Source organism: Chiloscyllium plagiosum, chromosome 48 (genome assembly GCF_004010195.1).
Source record: "Chiloscyllium plagiosum isolate BGI_BamShark_2017 chromosome 48, ASM401019v2, whole genome shotgun sequence".
Classification (NCBI taxonomy): domain Eukaryota; kingdom Metazoa; phylum Chordata; class Chondrichthyes; order Orectolobiformes; family Hemiscylliidae; genus Chiloscyllium; species Chiloscyllium plagiosum.
Genome location: NC_057757.1, coordinates 103,592 through 124,044, shown reverse-complemented (window position 1 = coordinate 124,044; position 20,453 = coordinate 103,592). Strand labels below are relative to the sequence as shown.

The window sequence follows — 20,453 nt, the reverse complement described above, 5'->3', positions numbered from 1 at the left end:
CACCCACCTTCTCCGAGTGGCCTGCAAATGTTTCTTCTCCCTCTTCAGATAATGATCCCATTCTCTGCTGAATTCTGCAATGAACCCACTGTCAGGGAATCCAATCCAGATGGTGACCACTCAATATTTCAAAACACATGCCCATTGCTTCAGGTAATCAGACTTGGTTCCTCAGCAAAAGCTACCCATTCAGTGCATACATGCTGCACCTAAGGTGAGCTATGTAACTCTCCTAAGGTCAGGAATCTGCTGTCATGGTCTTTGCGGCCTTGGCCTAGCACAGAATCTTCAGCTGTGATGCTGGAGAAAGCTCCGGTGACTTGTTTAGGGCCTGGGTGCATTGCTGCTATTTGGAAAGTGGCAGCTGGAAAGGGTAGGACAGGGCTGACACAAACGTGACTATTTGCAATGTGTAACATGTGGCCAGAAAACGATGAGGGGATGGTCAGCTCCAGAGTAAACCCCACCCCTCGCCGAGAAAACCCTGCAGAGTGATGAAACAGTTAAAAAAGCAAGGCCAGCTTTACATTTGAAATGCTGGGGAGTCCTTTCTGTTTTCCTTTAGGCACACAGAGTCGTGAGCCGAATTCGGGTTCAACTGCCTCAACCCCAGAACAAGGCAAGAGAGGGTGGCCTTAGATTGCAGGAGAATTTGGACAGGCTGCTCACTGGCAAATGGAATTCAATCCAGAAAAGTAGGAGGTGACGCACTTGGGCAGGACAAACAAGGCCAATAATAAGTCAGACCCTGGGAAGCACTGAGGATTAGCAGGACCTCGGTGTGCATGTACACTGGTCCCTTAGATAAAGTCATTACAAGGATGTCTGGATACTCATCCTTATAATCCAAGGCATAGAGTTTAAGAGCAGACAGCTGGAGTATGTGTGCAGTTCTGGAATCCACATTCTGAAAGCGGTATGATTTCACTGGGCGGGGTGCAGAGGAGATTTACCAGGACATTGCCCTGGATGGATAGTTTCAGTTATGAAGAGAGATCAGACAGAATGGGGTCATTTTCCCTGGAGCAGAGGAGACTGAAGCAGTGGGGGATGGTGTTCATGATTAAGAAATATCAAATTAAGAAGGGCATAGACAGAAAGAAGCATTTCCCCTTGATGGTGGGATCAAGCACCGGGGGGTATATATTTAAGGGAAGAGGCAAGGCATCCAGAGGAGATGTGTGGAAGATTAGTTTCATCCAGAATGTGAAGAATATGTGGAACTGACTGCCCTGTGAGGACACTAGAGGCAGAAGCCCTCATCAGAGTGAAGAAGGCTTTACACATGCAGTTGCAATGCCAAAGCGAAAAGGCAATGGGCCAGGAGCTGGGAAATGGGATCGGAATAGTGAGGCGGTTGTTTTTGACCAGCACAGACTGGATGGGCTGAAGGGCTGTAAGAGTGAGAACAATGCAGCAGGCAGCTGAAGCGACCGGGGTGAAGCAGAGGCAGACCTGCAGTGTGAGATACTTCAGACAGTCAGCTCAGAGGCAGATCAGTATTGAATTGTGTCACCCTGATGTCGTGTAGCTAGATGGCCGCTGTCTGAATGTTTTCCTGATGGCTCTGCTTTCCTTGTCCAGGAAACTGTCTATGAATATTATGTAGACCCAAAAACCAAGGTGTGGACCTCCTTTGAGGAAAAGCTGACAAAGTCATGGCGATATCCGAGCAAGTAAGCAACGCTTTCAGTGGCTTTTCGATAAGTATGTCAAGGATCGAGGGGTTTGCATTTGTATCTTGTGAATGGTTTGGTCTCTAGTTAATCACTGTGAGGTGCAATTACACTCTAGCCATTGAAATCATTGCCCCAGCTATTTTGCACACAGCAAGATCCCACCGACAATGACAATGATCTTCTTTGGCCTGGTTGAGAAGTGCATATTGTAAGATCCTCATGACAGTGCCATAAGAATGTCCAGGTGACGCAGTTTCATCATATCAAATGAAAGTTGAATATTCGCTCCAGGACACCCCTGTTCTTCTTTGGAATGGGTGTCAGTGAGGATCAGAAAGGGCTTTGGTTTAATGGGTGATCCCCTTCAACAGTGCTGCACACACTCAGTGCTGAGAGGGTCAGCCTGGATGTGAAGCTCCAGTCTCCAGAGTGAGGCTGTCTCTCTGGGTTTTGTAGAAATATACAATGAATCATGCCCCAGTAAATTTGAATGGAGCGTGAGGATGTTTATCAGTGTTTCTGTGTGATGTTTTGCATCTTGCAGCATGCCCTTTTATAAAATCATCGTGCCCACAGTGGATACAGTGCGATACAACTTTCTGGTGAGCAGCCTGGTAGCCAACCAGTGTCCAGTGCTGCTTGTGGGCCCAGTCGGGACAGGGAAGACCTCTGTTGGTCAGAATGCACTCCAGACCCTTGACCCCATGAAATGGTCGATACTGACTGTGAACATGTCTGCTCAGGTAGGACAGCCTAAATACTAATAGGATTAATGCTTCCTTTATAAGCTTGTGGAGACCGTGGTAGCCTGCAGTGTGGTTTCCACAGTCTTTCCTGCTGACAGATAAACTGTGGATGAACAAGGGGATGCATGCCCTTTGGGCTGGGAAGGCGCAGTGAGTTGGGTACAGGAGTTGGGATGTCATGTTGCAGCTGGACAGGACATTGGTTAGGCCACTTCTGGAATATTGCGTGCAATTCTGGTGGCCCTGCTAGAGGAAGGATGTTGTGAAACTCGAAAGGGTACAGAAAAGATTTACCAGGATGGTGCCAGGGTTGGAGGGTTTGAACTGTAGAGAGAGGCTGAATAGGCTGGGACGGTCTTCCCTGGAGCATCAGAGGCTGAGGGGTGACCTTACAGAGGTTTATAAACTCACGAGGGGCATGAATAGGGTAAATAGACAAGGTCTGTTCCCTGGGGTGGCAAAGTTCAAGTCCAAAGGTCATCCAGCACAGAGACAGACCCCTTGGTCCAAACTGGTCCATGCTGACCAAAATGTTCATGAACGCTAATCCCATTTCCCTGCACTTGGCCCGTAACCTTCTAATCCTTTCCTATCCACGTATTTGTCCAAATGCCTTTTAAATGTTGTTAGTGTACCGACCTCAGCCACATCCACTGGCAGCTCATTCCATATGCGTACCACCCTCTGGGTAAAAAAAAGGTTGCCCCTCAGGTTCCCTTTTATTCTTTCCCCTCTAACCTTAAACTGATGCCCTCTAGTCCTCGATTCCTCAATCCTGGGAAAGAGACTGAGTGCTTTTAACATATCCATGCCTCTCATGATCTTATACACTTCTAGAAGATCTCCCCTCAGTCTCCTATTCTCTTCAGAAAAAAGTCCTAGCTTGTCCAACCTCTCCCTATAACTCAGACCGTTGAGTCCTGGCAACATCCTTGTAAATTTCTCCTGTACTCTCTCCAGTTTAATTACATTCTTCCAGTAGCAAGGTGACCAAAACTGAACACAATACTCCAATGGGGCCTCAATAATGTCCTGGACAACTGCAACATAACTTCCCAACTTCTATACACAGTGCCCTGACTGATGAAGGCCAAAAGCCTTCTTCACTGCCCTGTCTACCTGGGGCTCCACTCTCAGAGAACCATGTACCTGAACCCAAGGTCTCTCTGTTCCACGACACACCTTAAGGCCCTACCATTCACCATGAAACCCCTGACTTGATTTGACTTTCGAAAGTGCAAAACCTCACACTTATCTATATTAAACTCCATTTGCTATTTTTCGGCTACTTCCCGAGCTGATCAATGTCCTGCTGCAATCTCTGATAACCTTCCTCACTGTCCACGATCCTGCCTATTTTCGTGTCATCTGCAAACTTACCAATCATGCTTTATACATTCTCATCCAAATCATTGATAACAAACAGCAATGGACTCAGCACCGATCCCTGAGGCACTCCACTAGTTACAGGCCTCCAGTGGGACAAGCATCCTTCCACTATTACCCTCTGCTTCCTACCATCAAGCCAATAGTGTATCTAATCGGTTTAGGGTGAGAGGGGAAAGATATAAAAGAGACCTAAGGGACAACTTTTTCACCCAGTGGGTGGTACGTGTATGGAATGAGCTGCCAGAGGAAGTGGTGGAGGCTGGTACAATTACAACATTTAAAAGGCATTTGGATGGGTACAAGAATGGGAAAGGGTTAAGAGGAATATGGGCCAAATGCTGGCAAGTGGGACTCAATTAGATTAGTTTCCCTACACTATGGAAACAGGCCCTTCGGCCCAACAAGTCCACACCAACCCTCCGAAGAGTAACCCACCCAGACCCATTCCCCGAATGCACCTAACACTGTGGCCAGTTCACTTGACCTGCACATCTTTGGACTGTGGGAAAAAAAACCGGAGCACCCGGAAGAAACCCACACAGATTCGGGGAGAATTTGCAAACTGCACACAGACAGTCCTCCGAGGCTGGAATCAACCTGGGGTCCCTGGCGCTGTGAGGCAGCAGTACTAACCATTGAGCCACCGTGCCATCCGAGATTAATTTAGGATATCTGGTCAGCATGGACGAATTGGACCGAAGGGTCTGTTTCCGTGCTGTAAATCTCTATGACTCTATGACATTGATTTCCCAACTAAAACAGAAATTGCTGGAAAAGATCTGTCCAACCTGCTGAGCTTCTCCAGCAATTTCTGGTTTTGTTTCTGATTTCCAGCATTCGCAGCTCCTTCAGTTTTTACATTGATTTCCCAGTTTGCTTCGATTCTTACACAGTGGGATTACCCAGATTGGTGTTTGATGGCCATCAACTCAGATTTAATGATCCAAGTGACCTCTTTCTGTGATGTACTGTTGAATGATTGTCCGCCTTGATGTGGAGGTGCAGGTGTTGCACTGCGGTGACAAAGTCAGAAGTCACACGACACCAGGTTACAGTCCAAAAGGTTTATTCAAAATCACAAGCTGTCAGAGCACTGCTCCTTCATCAGGTGAAGTGGAGGGATGTGCACAGTGTTACGACATGATGCACCTTTTTTAATAAAACCAAACACCCAGAAAAGCTCATCTCACCTCGTAATCTGTGCAAGTATGAGTGACAGAGAACTCCCAACTTACACTGTTTCAAGAAAATAATATCAATTTATTCCTTAACTCTCAAAGTGAACATTAAACAACAACTATTTACAACTGTAAGCTTCCTTTTTCTTTACTGTTTAACATCTGCCAACTCTATAACAACATGCTGTTCCTATAAAAACCTATATTAAAACTACATCAACTTCATTTCAAAACCACACAGCAGCTATCCAGTCCGGTGTCCTCCTCCTCCCTTCAGCTGAAGATCTCCCTGGGCCGTCTTCTGTTGTTTACTGCAGCAATGTTTCATATGAAAAAGGGACTTTTGATCGAGAGGGTTTTGAAGGGCAGTCTGTCTCAATGGCAATTTACTCTCTCTGTCTGACTTTCAAAATGCCTGCTTCTTTATCCCTCTAACATTGAATCGTCTGATTGGTTCAAGGTTGGCAAAAACAATATATTCAAATTTGATTGGGATTTAGTATCCTGGGGCCTAATTTAAACCTATTGGTTAAATTTGAATTGTTGTCAAAATAGCAACCTAAATTCAGGTATCTATTTCACAGCCAAATGTTACCTATTTTCAATTTTCCAGTACACTCCGAGACTGCTAGCTAGTCTATGACAGATGCTTGTAAGCTCTCAGTGCAAGACAGCATTCGCTCTCTCTTAAAGGTACAGTACACACCTTCAACTTCATAACACCTTTATATGAACAGAATTTATAGGCGGAGAGATCATTGCAAGATAATTCCAGGTAAGTATGAGTATCAAACGATACTATAACTGGTGTGAGTGGAGTGTCAACGGACTGAATCAAGAGTGTCAGCTGGTGTGAGTAAAGTGTCAACTTTACTTTGACTTTGTCTCTAGCATCATCTTATTTTTGAATATTTGTAATTATCTCCCTGCCTCAATTAATCGAATCACAAGTCATCCCTTCACTTGCAATTCAGCTGTTGACTCTTTACTCACACAGCCTGACACTCCTGATCCCCTGCAAACACCTATTCTTCAGTCTATCGACACTCCACTCACACCATCCGTATGATCTATTGACACTTGTACTTACCTGGAATTACCTTGTAATGATCTCTCTGCCTATAAATTCTGTTCCTGTGCACTTCCCTCCACTTCATCTGACCAAGGTACAGCGCTGGGAAAGCTTGTGATTTTCAATAAACCTGCTGGACTATAACCTGGTGTCGTGAAACTTGTGCCAATGATTGTACAATTCTAGTAAGGCTTGTCATTTTAAGAACTTTACATTTCAGAGTTTTCACACCTGACTCCTGGGATGAAATCTTGTAAGTAGGAGATAAGTTCTCCTCTCCTCATTTGTGGTTATGAGTTGTCTAGTTTCAGCTGGGAATCAGCCTGAGTTTGCCATCTAAGGTAGTTGCTGTTTCTCCTTTGGAAAGGTGACAAGGCTAGTGGCAGCAAGCCTGAAGAAAGAATCGCACTGCTGCTTCCAGTTTCATGCTGCAATGCATTCTTTAGCTTTGACAGAAAGGAGCTGCATTTACGGAGTGGGAGGGATGTATCAGGGATTTTTCTTACATTGCTGTGCTGGGTTTTCTCTCTGGGTTTTGTTTCTAGCCATCCTGGGAGATGCCTCACACAGGGTTGTGTCGGAACAGAGAGAGGTGCAGGGTAGTATGGCTCTGACTGTGGTGCTCCTGTCATCATGGAGTGGGAGGCAAGGTTGGTGTTTGCATTTGGATGTTTTCTGCCCTTGGGCAGCAGGAGTGCTGAGTATTACTGATTAAAATGGGGAGGGTGTTGCAGTCACTTGGTCTTGTGCCTCACAAGCTCAATGCTGAGAATCAAAACCTTTTGCTCCATATGAAGAACTCCATTGGTTTCTGACTTTCCTCATTCACAGACCACATCTAAAAATGTCCAGGATGTTATCGAGAGCCGTGTGGAGAAGAGGACGAAGGGAGTATATGTTCCAGTTGGTGGGAAAAAGCTCATCACCTTCATGGATGACCTGAACATGCCAGCCAAAGATACGTTTGGTTCCCAGCCACCACTGGAGCTTCTCCGCCTGTGGATAGATTATGGCTTTTGGTACGATAGAGCCAAACAGACTGTGAAACACATAAAGGTATTCGCAGCTTAGGTTTTAAGTTCTGAACACTCTGAAAGTTGGCATTTCTGAGAGACCACTGCTGACCCTCTAAGAGACCACTGCTGACCCTCTGACAGTGCCCTCTCCCTCAGCACTGACCTGCTAACATTGCGGCACTCCCTAAATACTGACACTGCAACAGTGCCCCTCCCTAAACTCTGACCATCTGATAGTGCGGGACTCACTCAGCACTGATCTTCCAACAATGTGGCACTTCCTCAGCACTGAACCTCCGAACAGACAGCGCTCCCTCAGCACTGACCCCCTGACAGTTTGATGCTCTCTCAGCACTGACCATCTGATTGTGCAACACTCCCTCAGCACTGTGCAACACTCCCTCAGCACTGACCGTCCCTCAGTGCCCGCTCCCTCAGCACCGACCCTCCGACAGTGCAGCACTCCTTCAGCACCGACACTCCAAAAGTGCGGCGCTCCCTCAGCACTGACCGTTTGACAGTGTGGCACTCCCTCAGCACCGACACTCCGACAGTGCGGTGCTCCCTCAGCACTGACCCTCTGACAGTGCGGCACTCCCTCAGCACCAACACTCCGACAGTGCGGCGCTCCCTCAGCACTGACCCTCTGAGAGTGCGGCACTCCCTCAGCACTGACCCTCCGACAGTGCGGCACTCCCTCAGCACTGACCCTCCGACAGTGACCACTCCCTCAGCACTGACCCTCCGACAGTGCAGCACTCCCTCAGCACTGACCCTCTGACAGTGCAGCACTCCCTCAGCGCTGACCCTCCGACAGTGCCCACTCCCTCAGCACCGACACTCCGACAGTGCTGACCCTCCAACAGAACAGCCTGGAGGTGTGCTGAGTGGCGTATAAGCAATCGTCAGTATCCTGTCGGGATGCACTTTATACAGTAATTCAGAAAATTGTTTGAAAGTGAAACTGTACAAAAAAGGCAGATGTAATTGAGAATTTTACATCGCATTTTACAACCAGCAAGTGTTTGTTTTCAGGACATGTTTCTAATGGGAGCCATGGGTCCCCCTGGTGGAGGAAGAACAGTCATATCACCTCGCCTTCAGAGCCGCTTTAATCTGATCAACATGACCTTTCCTGTGGTAGGTGATTGTTTTGGGGTGAAAGTCAGTAAGATTGCAATCAGTACAAAGGCCCTAACCATGCAAATATTGAAACAACTAGGAACAGTAATAACCCTCTGCTTCTTCCCATTTGACTGTCTTAATATGTACACTTCGCTTCATAGACCGAAGAAAGGTGAATCAGATCACCCAATATCTACTCTCTTTGTAGTATCCCAGCTGGAATTTAACCTGTCCACGTAGCTAGGCTGCTGCCGTCTGTGATCGAAACTCACATCTACTGTTTGTACTCTTTTTGAAACCTGTCACCCATCCTGTAAGAAGATCACGATTCTAATCGAACGGTATTCTAACGGAACGGCATTCTAACTGATCGGTTGAGTCCTGGCAACATCCTTGTAAATTTTTCCTGTACTCTTTCCAGTTTAATAACATCCTTCCTATAGCATCCACTATGTTGACAGTTTCTTCAAAAAATAACAAATACAATTGCCAAGAAAGAATTTCTTATGTTTTTAAAGCCACTTTAGGTATCCTGATCAATATGATAATTGATGTCGTATTCCTAATGATTGCCTGTTTAACAGATTATATTAATCCATGTATATTCATAAGTGTACCTGATTTGCTTGTTAGCTTTTAATATGTCTTCATGTCCTTGGATAGATTGATGTCAGACTATTTCCTGTCTTTGTAGACATCCCAGATCAAACGTATTTTCAGTACATTGATAAACCAGAAACTGCAGGATTTCGATGAGCAAATGAAGCCAATTGGTAATGTGATTACAGATGCCACTATTGAACTTTACAATGCAATTGTTCAGAAATTCCTGCCAACGCCAACCAAGATCCACTACCTCTTCAATCTCAGGGATATTTCCAAGGTACTGTCTAGTTGTTAGTCTCTACTTCTCCTGTCTGACTCTCTGTGTTAATCTCTCACTCTCCCTGTCTGACTCTCTCTCTCTCTCTGTTAATCTCTCACTCGCCATGTTTGATTAGATTTGTTACAGTATGGAAACAGGCCCTTTGGCCCAACATGTCTACACCGACCCTCTGAAGAATAACCCACCCAGACCCATTCCCCTTCATTTACCCCTGACTTATGTACCTAACACTATGGATAATTTAGCATGGCCAGTGCACCTGACCTGCACATCTTTGGACTGTGGGAGGAAACCGGAGCACCCGGAGGAAACCCATGCAGACACGGGGAGAATGTGCAAACTCCACAGGCACCCAAGGTTGGAATTGAACCTGGGTCTCTGGCGCTGGGAGGCAGCAGTGCTAACTACTGAGCCACTGTACCGTCCCATGTTAATCTTGCACTCTCCCTGTCTGACACTCTGTGTTACTCTCTCATTCTCTCTCCTGTTCTGTCTTTCCTGTTGTCTTTATTTTCTTTTCTATCACCTGCCTCTTGCATTATCTCTCATTATATATTTTTTAATCTCTCATCTTTCTCCTGTTCCCCCTTGCTGGTTTAACTTTCCACTGCTTCCTACTTCTCCTATTCCTTACTTGTGAATTTATTTATCGCTCTTGTCTCCTCTGTGGAAATTGATCATCGAACCCATTGGAAGCCATTGTTATTCCTTGTTAAAAGAAGTCCCATTTCCTGCCTATTTGCCCGTAATACTGCAATCTTTCCCCTCTCAAGTCAGCTGTCCAATTCTCTGAAGAAATTTATTACTGAATCTGTTTCAACCTTTGAGGCAGCATATTCCAGATCACAACAACACTCTATGTTTAATGAAAAAATCTCTGGACTGACTTCTCTGGTAAGTTTGTCAATCATTGTAACTCTGTCTCTACACTACTGAAAGCAGTGTAAGGTAAAACTATCAAAATTCTTCATGATTTTGAACACCTCCACAAAAGTTCCCCTTTACTTCCTCTGCTCCAAGCAGAACAATGCCAGGTTTGTTCCAGGCTCTCACATCCCTCACAAAGTCCCTCTTCCCAGGTTCTATTCTAGTAAATCTCCTGTGCATCTCTCCAAGGCCTCGGCACTCTCTGTAGGTGCCTTGGATTGAGTAGAATACTTCAGCTGGGGACTGAATTAGAAATTGTGAGAGATTAACACCCCAGCTTTTGTATTCTGTCTCTAAGACCACAGCCAAAGGCTCCACATAATTCCTTTTGGCCAGCGTTATCAACCAGCAAATATTTATGTCTCTGCTGCAACCCGAGTAACAGTGAACCTTCACCTCCTTTAATCCATTCGCAGAAACAGTATCACTTCACAATTATGGATTCAATATTCACACCTCATTTTGCCAATGTTTTGGTTGTTTTATAGATCTTCCAAGGGATGCTTCGCATCCACAAGGATTACCACGACTCAAAAACAAGTATCTCACGCCTGTGGGTCCATGAATGTTTCAGGTAGCTCCTCTCTTCCCTTTGTCTCCAATCTTTCTCCCAACTCCACGGTGGGATTCATTTTCTTTGATGCTGATACCCATGCCCTATCTTCACCTGAGTGCACGTTCTTCATGTTCTTTATTGGACGAAGAAATGGGCATCACATTCTGTCCTCTAGATTGTGACCAGCAGTGGACAGCCCACCATTGTGTCTCACAGTTTACCAGTGCATGCTGAGGCCCAGGTTGTTTTTACTCACTCTCCAGGAGTTGGAAAGATTGAATTAGGTACATTCATGGGTTGTGCAGCTGAGTTTTATATCATACCACATAGAGTCATACAGCTGTACATCACAGAAACAGACCCTTCAGTCCAACTCATCCAAGCCGACCAGATATCCCAACCCAATCTAGTTCCACTTGCCAGCACTTGGCCCATATCCCTCTTCCTTCCCACTTATCCACTCCACCATCCTCTCTGACCTATCACCTTCATCCCCACCTCCATCCACCTATTGTACTCTTGGTTACCTTCTCCCGAGCCCCACCCCCCCCTCCTATTTTACTCCCCACCCCAGAGGCTTCCTGCCTTCATTCCTGATGAAGGGCTTTTGCCCAAAACATCCATTTTCCTGCTCCTCGGATGCTGCCTGACCTTCCTTCCTTTTCCAGCACACTCTAATCTAGACTGTGATTTCCAGCATCTGCAAGCCTCACGTTTGCCATATCCCTCTAAACCCTTCCTATTCATATACCCATCCAGATGCTTTGTAAATGTTGTAATCGTACCAGCCTCCACCATCACCTCTGATAGTTCATTCCGTACACAAACACCACCCTCTGCATGAAAACGTTCACAGGTCCATAAGATCATAAGACGTAGGAGTGGAAGTAAGGCCATTCTGCCCATTGAGTCCACTCTGCTATTCAGTCATGGCTGATGGGCATTTCAACGCCATTTACCCACACTCTCCCCGCAGCCCTTAATTCCTTGCGAGATCAAGAATTTATCAATCTCTGCCTTGAAGATATTTAACGTCCCAGCCTCCACTGCGCTCCATGGCAATGAATTCCACATGCCCACCACTCTCTGGCTGAAGAAATGTCTCCTCATTTCCGTCCTAAATTGACCCCCTCTAATTCTAACGCTGTTCCCTCGAGTCCTAGTATCCCTGCCTGACGGAAACAATTTCCCAGCGTCCACCCTTTCTAAGCCATGCATTACCTTATAAGTTTCTATTAGATCTCCCCTCAACCTTCTAAACTCTAATGAATACAATCCCAGGATCCTCAACCGTTCATCGTATGTTAGGCCTACCATTCCAGGCATCATCCATGTGAATCTCTGCTGGACATGTTCCAGTGCCAGTATGTCCTTCCTGAGGTGATGGGGGCCCAAAACTGGATACAGTATTCTAAACAGGACTTACTAGAGCTTTATAAAGTTTTAGTAGCACCTTACTGCTTTTACATTCCAACCCTCTTGAAATAAATGACAACATTACATTCACTTTCTTAACCATGGACTCAACCTGCAAGTCAACCTTTAGAGAATCCTGTACAAGCACTCCCAGATCCCTTTGTACTTTGGCTTTATAAATTTTCTCACTGTTTAGAAAAAATAGTCCTTGCCTGTATTCTTTTTTCAAAATTGTAAGACCTTGCATTTGCTCACATTGCATTTCATCAGCCATTTCTTGGACCATTCTCCTGAACTGTCTAAATCTTTCTGCAGCCTCTCCATTCCTCAAAACTACCTGCCTGTTCACCTAACTTCGTATCATCAGCAAATTTCCCCAGAATGCTCCCAGTCCCTTCAGCTAGATCATTAATATATAAAGTGAACAGCTGGGGCCCCAACACTGAACCCTGCGGGACACCACTTGTCTCTGGCTGCCGTTCTGAAAAAGAACTTTTTATCCCAACTCTCTGCCTTTTGTCAGACCGCAAATCCTCTTAAGATTTTCCGCTCTCACCTTAAATCTGTGCCTTCTAGTTTTGGACTCCCCTATTCTTGGGAAAAGACCTTGACTATTCACCCTATCCATGCCCCACATAATTTTGCAAACCTCTATAAGGTCACCCCTCAGCCTCCGACGCTCCAGGGAAAACAGCCCAAGCCTGTTCAGCCTCTCCCTGTAGCTCAAACCCTCCAACCCTGGCAACATCCTTGTAAATCTTTTCTGAACCCTTTCGAGTTTCACAACATTTTTTCTATAGCAGGGAGACCAGAATTGAACTTGCTCTCCCCCAACCCTTTGAAAGCTTTTTTATTCTGAATCAGTTTTGTAATGGAAGCATCACTGCAATGAATAGCATTTATTTCCCTTTCCTAATTGCTATTGGGAAGATGGTGGCAAGCTGTACACATGCTTTAGTTTCTTGTTGGCAAATTCAGAGAGTTAAAGTATCAACTACCTTGCTATCCGAAACCATAGAGCAGACAGAATAAGGAGAAAAGTTCATAAACATGATTATGAGCCAGATAGATTGTTTGACAATCTGGTGGTTTCGGGGTTGCCATTATTCATGCTAGCTTTTTACTCTACTTGCATTTCATTGATAGCATTTTGAATTCCCCAGTTTTGAACTTGTATCTCTGGGTCATTAATCTTTAGACTACGATCTCTGTGACACAATCACTGTGTTACTGTATCCCCAAGGTAATTGATTTCAAAGCCAACTTCTTGTGTCTCATCGATGCAGGGTATTTTCTGATCGGTTTGTGGAACATAAGGACATGGAACTGTTTGTGACCTTGCTGAACGAGAAACTAGGCACTTTCTTGGATATGACCTTCCACAGCCTCTGCCCAAATAAGCAGTCACCCATCTTTGGTAAGAATGGCTATACAATATTCAAAACAAAATTGTACAAGAATAAAGAGAGCTTTCTCTGTCTCAGGAATATCATGTCATTTTCTCCCTAGTGAGAATGTGAAATCTCAGATAGCGATGTGTCACATCATCCTTTATGATGTACAGGTGTTTTTTATAATCTATGTTGAATTTGGTCTCTGCTTTCTAAAGTTACTAATCCCAAAGGAAAAACAATCTAATATGAACATCCTCATGGGAAGAGGTCAGGTTATTAAACTCAGGATGGTGACCTTTCTTACTATTGCAAGATTAGCTGCTGACTTGTTGTTATATGTTGTTTGACCTCTAAGCAACAAATATAATACCTACTGTGTAAGGGAAGGTCAAGTCACCATAGTCTTACCAGCCCTTAGGGCTGCATCTCTTATTAAAGAGAGGAGACTTGTGGTGGTTTAACCTGAAGGTCACCAGCCTCAGGCGAGAGGAGAGGTTGAGAAAGAGATTTCTGCATGGTAACCTCAGCCAGTGCAGGAATTGAACCCACACTGTTGGTGTCACTCTGCATTGCAAACCAACCATCCAAGCTAACCAACCCTCTTACTTCACAAGGGTAACAAAATGCACAGCTTTAAAGGGCATTACTTGGAATTGTGATGGGCATATTCAAAGATTAACTTTGGATCAGGACAGGGATCATCTACAAGGGAGGCCTGTTTTAACCTAGAGGGTCTGCCTCTCTTTTTTTTCTTTTCACCAGGTGACTTCATGCGGGGAGATGTATACGAAGACCTAACAAACTTCAAGGCCCTGAAAATGTACATGGAGCACCAGCTGAATGAGTATAACTCCACTCCTGGGGTGGTGCCGATGAGCCTTGTCCTCTTCAAAGATGCTATCGAACACGGTAAATATTGTAAAATGATTCCAGCGCCTTGCACCACTTTGCATACTTGTATGAGCAAGTTGTTATGATCCTGGACCAGATGGCTAGATGTATGTCTGAGAATAATGTCTTCAAGTTGGTTTTCTGTAGCATTTATTGCCTGTCCCAGATTGCCCAGTGGACAGCTGAATCAACCGCATTGGTGTGGATTTGGAGTCACTGTAAGAACAACAGGTTTCCTCCTCCAAAGGGCTAGACGGGGTTTTATGACAATCAGTTGTAGTTGCTATTAGGGTAGCTTTTTATTCCCTATTCTTATTATTTACATTGAAATCAAATTTCATTGTCTGCCATAGTGTGAGGGGATATAATGCTTAATCTGGATTATTTCCTAGATACCTCCCCTTGTCTAGTGACAGTATCACCATGCTAATGCCTCCCCTTAGAAGTTAAAGAGAGTATTAGACCAAAGGAGGATGGTCTAAAGTTGACAAAAATTGTTGGAAGCCTGACGATTGGGAGAACTTTAGAATTTCGCAAAGGATCACCAAGAAACTAATAAAGAAAGAGAGAATAGAATAAAATAGCAGAAAACATAAAAATGGGTTGGAAAAGCTTCTAAAGGTGTGTAAAAAGGAAACGATTAGCAAGAGTAATCTGGGTACATCTTTAACAGGGGCAAAAGAATTAAAATAGGGAAGTGTGAAATGGCAGAGAACTAAATAAGCACTTTGTGTTCATCTTCACGCACAGAGCCACAAAAATCCTTTTTGAAATAATTAAGAATCGAGGATTCAGTGAGAGTTTGGAACCGAAAGAAATTAGTGTTAGTAAAACAAAAAAAAAAGCACTGGAGAATTTAATTAGACTGAAAAAGTTGATAATGGAATGCAGTGGGTTATGTTGGTGAAAGAGATAGACTAGGAGAAAGGGAGGACTGCAGATGCTGGAGATCAGAGCTGAAAATGTGTTGCTGGAAAAGCGCCGCAGGTCAGGCAGCATCCAGGGAACAGGAGAATCGACGCTAGAAGGGCTCATGCCCGAAACGTCAATTCTCCTGCTCATTGGATGCTGCCTGACCTGCTGCGCTTTTTCAGCAACACATTTTCAGAAAGACATAGACTGCAATGCATTGGTGATCATCTTTCAAAATTCTGAGTTCTACAACAGTATATGCAGATTGGAAAGCTACAAAGGCAATCCTACTGTTTAAGAAAGGAGGGAGTGAGAAAGCAGGGGAGTATAGATCTGTTAGCTTGATGGGAACGTGTTAATAAAGGTGTGATCATCGGATATTTAGAAATTTGTTTTCTGAATATTAGCCAATGAGGATTTATGGAGAAGAAATCACGTTTGACAAACCTGATAGTTTTTTGAGCATTTTATGAGTATAACCGATAAGTGAGAACTGGCTGATATGGGTTTTCAGAAGGCTATTAATCAAGGCCCACATAGCAATTTAATAAACAATTAAAATGCGTGGGATTATGGACAATGCTCTAGCATGGATTGGAAACAGAGAGTAGGGATAAATGGATAATTATTGCATTTGCAGGCTGTGACCATTCAGGTGCCATAAGGATCAGTACTTGGGCCTGATCACTGCAGTGATTATAACAAGGTCAGCCATAGCATATGAGCTCCCTGGTGGGGGATGTTAGCCCCCACTCCTGTGGTGGCCAAGCAGGGAGCCCTGGCTGACCGGTGTGTCAGAGATCCGGTTCACTCTGGGAGCTTGCTCTGAGGGAGCTGGATCACTGTCAATGACATTCCATATGCAAATAAAGGCTGATGAGATACCAGCCTGTGTTGAGTTATATCCTTCACAATCTTTATCAACCACTTGGATGTGTGGAAGCAATTGTAATATTTCCAAAACCTGGTGAGAATGCGAGCTATGCAGAATGTAAAGGCTTCAAGGGGATTTAGATGGGTTAAGTGGTTGGGCAAGAGCATGGTAAATGGAATCTAACGGTTACCCACTTTGGCAGGAGGAACAAAGGTATAGAGTGTTTCTTGAATGGTGAGAGATTGGAAAATGTTGGTGTCCAAAGGCACCTAGAATTCCTTGTTCAAAAGTTACTAGCCTGCAGCTGCAGCAAGTACAGTAATTGGGAAGGTAAACAGTAACACAGGAGGATTTGAGTGCAGGAGGGAACAGATCTTTGAGGAAATGGTATTAATCATTAAGGAAACGGTATTGGAATGTTCTGTGCAGCTCAGGTCTCACGTTGTATCCCAAAAGGGTGGGCTGTTACATCTCTGTTGAACCTCAGCCAGCCTGGTTGAATTTGTGTTCTCATTTTTCCATCCTTACTCAGTGACGCGGATTATCCGTGTGATTAGTCAGCCACGTGGCAACATGCTGTTGGTTGGGATCGGGGGAAGTGGACGGCAGAGCCTATCTCAGCTGTCTGCCTTCATCTCTGACTACAATACCTATCAAATCGAAGTTACTAAGGTGTACCGCAAGCTGGAGTTCAGAGAAGGTAGGTCGAGATGTTTTAGTGTATTAATCTGCTTCCTGTCCTCATCTTATTTCTCAATGTAAATGCTTGATATAGAAACCATACCTTCCCCCAGCTTAGGACAATACCTTCCCCCACCCCTGCCAACCCATTCAAAAAAAGCTTTGTGGCTGAATGTACCAACAACTTGATACAGACCAATCTTAACAAGCACTATGTCAGTTAATGCCAACTAGGAAAAGATGGTAATGTTGACCAGGCTGTTTTTGGATTGTATAAACTCTAGTTCTTGATTAGTGATGACCGTGGCATGTGGGTTAAGATGGGATTGGGTCCAAACAGCAAAATGAATTTGTAAATATTTTTAATCAACTTTTTAATGCACATTAAAACACAATTCTGGTGCAGATGGAACTGGTTTTCTGACGGAAAGACAGTGTTTTGACCTTAACTGATGGTGTTACCAGACAATCAGATTCCAGACTGGAGGCTGACTTGACCATTTGATTTGTTTAGGTTTGAAGGAAGTGGTCTCTCACTGAACCACAGGCACGCAATAATGCAGATTGGCTTTAACAATGAAAAGGAATTTCATTACAAAAGGAATGTAGATAAAGTAGAACAATCCAAACAATCCCTTCATAATGCAAACGTAAAGATCTGAAGCACGCAGTAAAGGTATTATCCCAAAAGTAAAGGTATGATCCCAAAATACTCCTTTATAAATTGAAAAGGAACAAAATAGAGCTAGAGGACATAGGTTTAAGGTGAGAGCAGAAAGATATAAAAGGGGCAACTTTCTCACACACACGGTGGTGTGTTTATGGAATGAGCTGCCAGAGGAAGTGGTAGAGGCTGGTATAATTACAGCATTTTAAAGGCATCTGGATGAGTATATGAATAGGCAGGGTTTGGAGGGATATGGGCCAAGTGCTGCCAAATGGGACTAGATTAGATTGGGATATCTGGGCGGCGTGGACGAGTTGGACTGAAGAGTCTGTTTCCATGCTGTACATCTCTTTGACTCTATGACTGAGTCCTGACGTGGTACTCAAAACACCTCTCCTGGCCCAGTATTCAAAACACCACTCAGACCAGAAGCCTGATATCTGATATCTTGGTAGGTGTACATCATTTTGGACTTCAAGTTTTAAACGGGAACTGTATTCAATTCTTCCTGGAGCTATCATAAGTTTGAGCTTCATGGCATTCTGCTTAAGTAATCACTTCTGGGTTTTTATCCGGTCTGGAACTGACACTAACTCATCACTCTATGGACCTGAGTCACTGTATCCTTCTCTTTATTACAAGCAAAGCTCTGTTGTATGATCTTCACAGAACTAAAGTTTCTTTCAGTCAACCAAGCTGAAACAAGATAGATTCCAGATCTGTCGATCAAACCTTTGAGGCCCCATTATTTACCACGTGGAATGGAGCAGGAGGCAGGAGAAGGAGCTGAAGTGGGAAGTTCTCCAGCTGAATGGGGAACTGTAGTCATCTCCATGGTCTAGTGCACACGAGCGAATAGACTCATGGGCAGGTGGTACCTAGCACTTCACAATTTGAGGAGTGGAAGTGGAGACTGAGTGTATCAAAAACATTGATGTCAACTGAACCCAACTGTACTTTTATAGATTTAAAGAAAATCTACCGTGAAGCTGGAGTTTCAAATAACCCAACAGTGTTCCTGTTTACGGACACCCAGTTGGTTGAAGAATCCTTTTTGGAAGATATTAATAACATCCTGAGTTCTGGAGAAGTTCCAAACCTGTTCAAAGCAGATGAGTTTGAAGAAGTGAGTAACTGGGCTCAGTCGTAAGGTCGGTTGTTTTAAATCTTCTTGTCTAATGGCTCAATGCACACAAAACAATCTCTGTATTGTTGAAAGATTGATGTCTAAAACATTCTTTGCCGGAATCCATTGTTCCATGAAGAATCAATTGTCAATCTCCCAGAGTGTGATTGAAAGAACTGCATTTTTAAGGTGATAATCACAGCCTCAGAACATTCCAACACCAATGAAGTACTACTTTGGAAAGGCCTATGTTGTTGTAATGTAGCAACCGGAAGTTAACCCCAATGAATGCAGCAGTTCTTCTGTCATTGAGAGAGTTCACCCAGTGAGTGGAGTGGGGTGGGCTGGGGCTTCAGTTCAGGGTGAGAATTTCATTTTCCCTATGCTCCTTCTCCAGTCGCCAACCCAGAAGGTTTCACTATTGTTATAAAGCAGAAGTTGACCCCTGTCTGAGAACAAAAACCAAAACATCCAAAGAGGAGCACCTCACCCTAAAATCTGTAAAACAAGTGTGAAAACTGGTGTAACCAGTTTTTGGGGTGACACGGTGGCTCAGTGGTTAGCACTGCTGCCTCCCAGCACCAGTGACCCAGGTTTGATTCCCGCCTCAGGTGACCGTCTGTGTGGAGTTTGCACATTCTCCCTGTGTCTGCGTGGGTTTCCTCCGGGTGCTCTGGATTCCTCCCACAGTCCAAAGATGTACAAGTCAGGTGAATTGGCCATGCTAGGTGCATTAGTCAGGGGTAAATGTAGGGTAGGGGAATGGGTCTGGGTGGATTACTCTCCAGAGGGTCACTGTGGACTTGTTGGGCCGAATGGCCTGTTTCCAAACTGTAGGGAATCTAATCTAACCTGCTCTTCAGCAACTTCTGGTGATGAAATAAAATAAATCCCTGATACTTCAAAACCAACAAGTAGCGATTTATTTATCTAACTCTAAAAGTGAACAAATTAACAAAATTAACAAAACTAGTAACAAATTGAATCAATTTCCTCTAACTACTGACTATGCTCGAATAACACAAGATTTTAATGGTATGCTGTTTCAATCAAAACAAGTCATATCATATACAAAAAACACAGAATTTAGTCTCTCCAAATTACAGCCAGGTTACATGTCTTCACTGTCGGAAATGTTGTGTTCCTTCCCTGTTGATTTATCTGTCAGGAATGCCGTCCGCTGGTACTGCAGTCCCACAGCACAGACCCTCCGACAGTGCAGCCCTCCCTCAGCTCTGACCCTCCGACAGTGCAGCACTCCCTCAGTTCTGACCCTCCGACAGTGCAGCACTCCCACAACTCCGACCCTCCGACAGTGCAGCACTCCCACAGCGCAGACCCTCCAACAGTGCAGCACTCCCTTAGCACTGACCCTCTGACAGTGCGGCACTCCCTCAGCGCTGACCCTCTGACAGTGCCTACTCCCTCAGCACTGACCCTCCGACAGTGAAGTGCTGCTTTGGCGTTGACCCTCCGACAGTGCAGCACTCCCACAGCACTGACCCTCCAACAGTGCGGTGCTCCCTCAGCACTGACCCTCCGACAGTGCGGTGCTCCCTCAGTGCTGACCCTCCGACAGTAAAGTGCTGCTTTGGCGCTGACCCTCCAACAGTGCGGTGCACCCTCAGTGCTGACCTTCTGACAGTGAAGTGCTGCTTTGGCGTTGACCCTCCGACAGTGCAGCACTCCCACAGCACCGACCCTCCAACAGTGCGGTGCTCCCTCAGCACTGACCCTCCGACAGTGCAGCACTCCCTCAGCACTGACCCTCCGACAGTGCGGCGCTCTCTCAGCGCTGACCCTCCGACAGTGCCCACTCCCTCAGCACTGACCCTCCAACAGTGCGGTGCTCCCTCAGTGCTGACCCTCCGACAGTGTGTGTGTGTACACAGCGGAGTGGGCAAGCCCATGCTTTCTG

General features: G+C 44.9%; 1 protein-coding gene across 1 annotated transcript in view; it reads left to right on the top strand.

Moving 5' to 3' along the window:
* LOC122544375 (dynein axonemal heavy chain 2-like) overlaps positions 1 to 20,453 on the top strand; it is a 159,058-nt gene that overhangs the window by 106,787 nt on the left and 31,818 nt on the right. The window contains exons 12-21 of the mRNA XM_043683618.1: positions 1,585 to 1,676; positions 2,224 to 2,422; positions 6,896 to 7,120; positions 8,116 to 8,220; positions 8,900 to 9,088; positions 10,507 to 10,592; positions 13,277 to 13,407; positions 14,147 to 14,293; positions 16,594 to 16,761; positions 18,375 to 18,535. Of these exons, the coding sequence (XP_043539553.1) occupies positions 1,585 to 1,676; positions 2,224 to 2,422; positions 6,896 to 7,120; positions 8,116 to 8,220; positions 8,900 to 9,088; positions 10,507 to 10,592; positions 13,277 to 13,407; positions 14,147 to 14,293; positions 16,594 to 16,761; positions 18,375 to 18,535 (1,503 nt within the window). The remainder of the gene's footprint in view (positions 1 to 1,584; positions 1,677 to 2,223; positions 2,423 to 6,895; positions 7,121 to 8,115; positions 8,221 to 8,899; positions 9,089 to 10,506; positions 10,593 to 13,276; positions 13,408 to 14,146; positions 14,294 to 16,593; positions 16,762 to 18,374; positions 18,536 to 20,453) is intronic.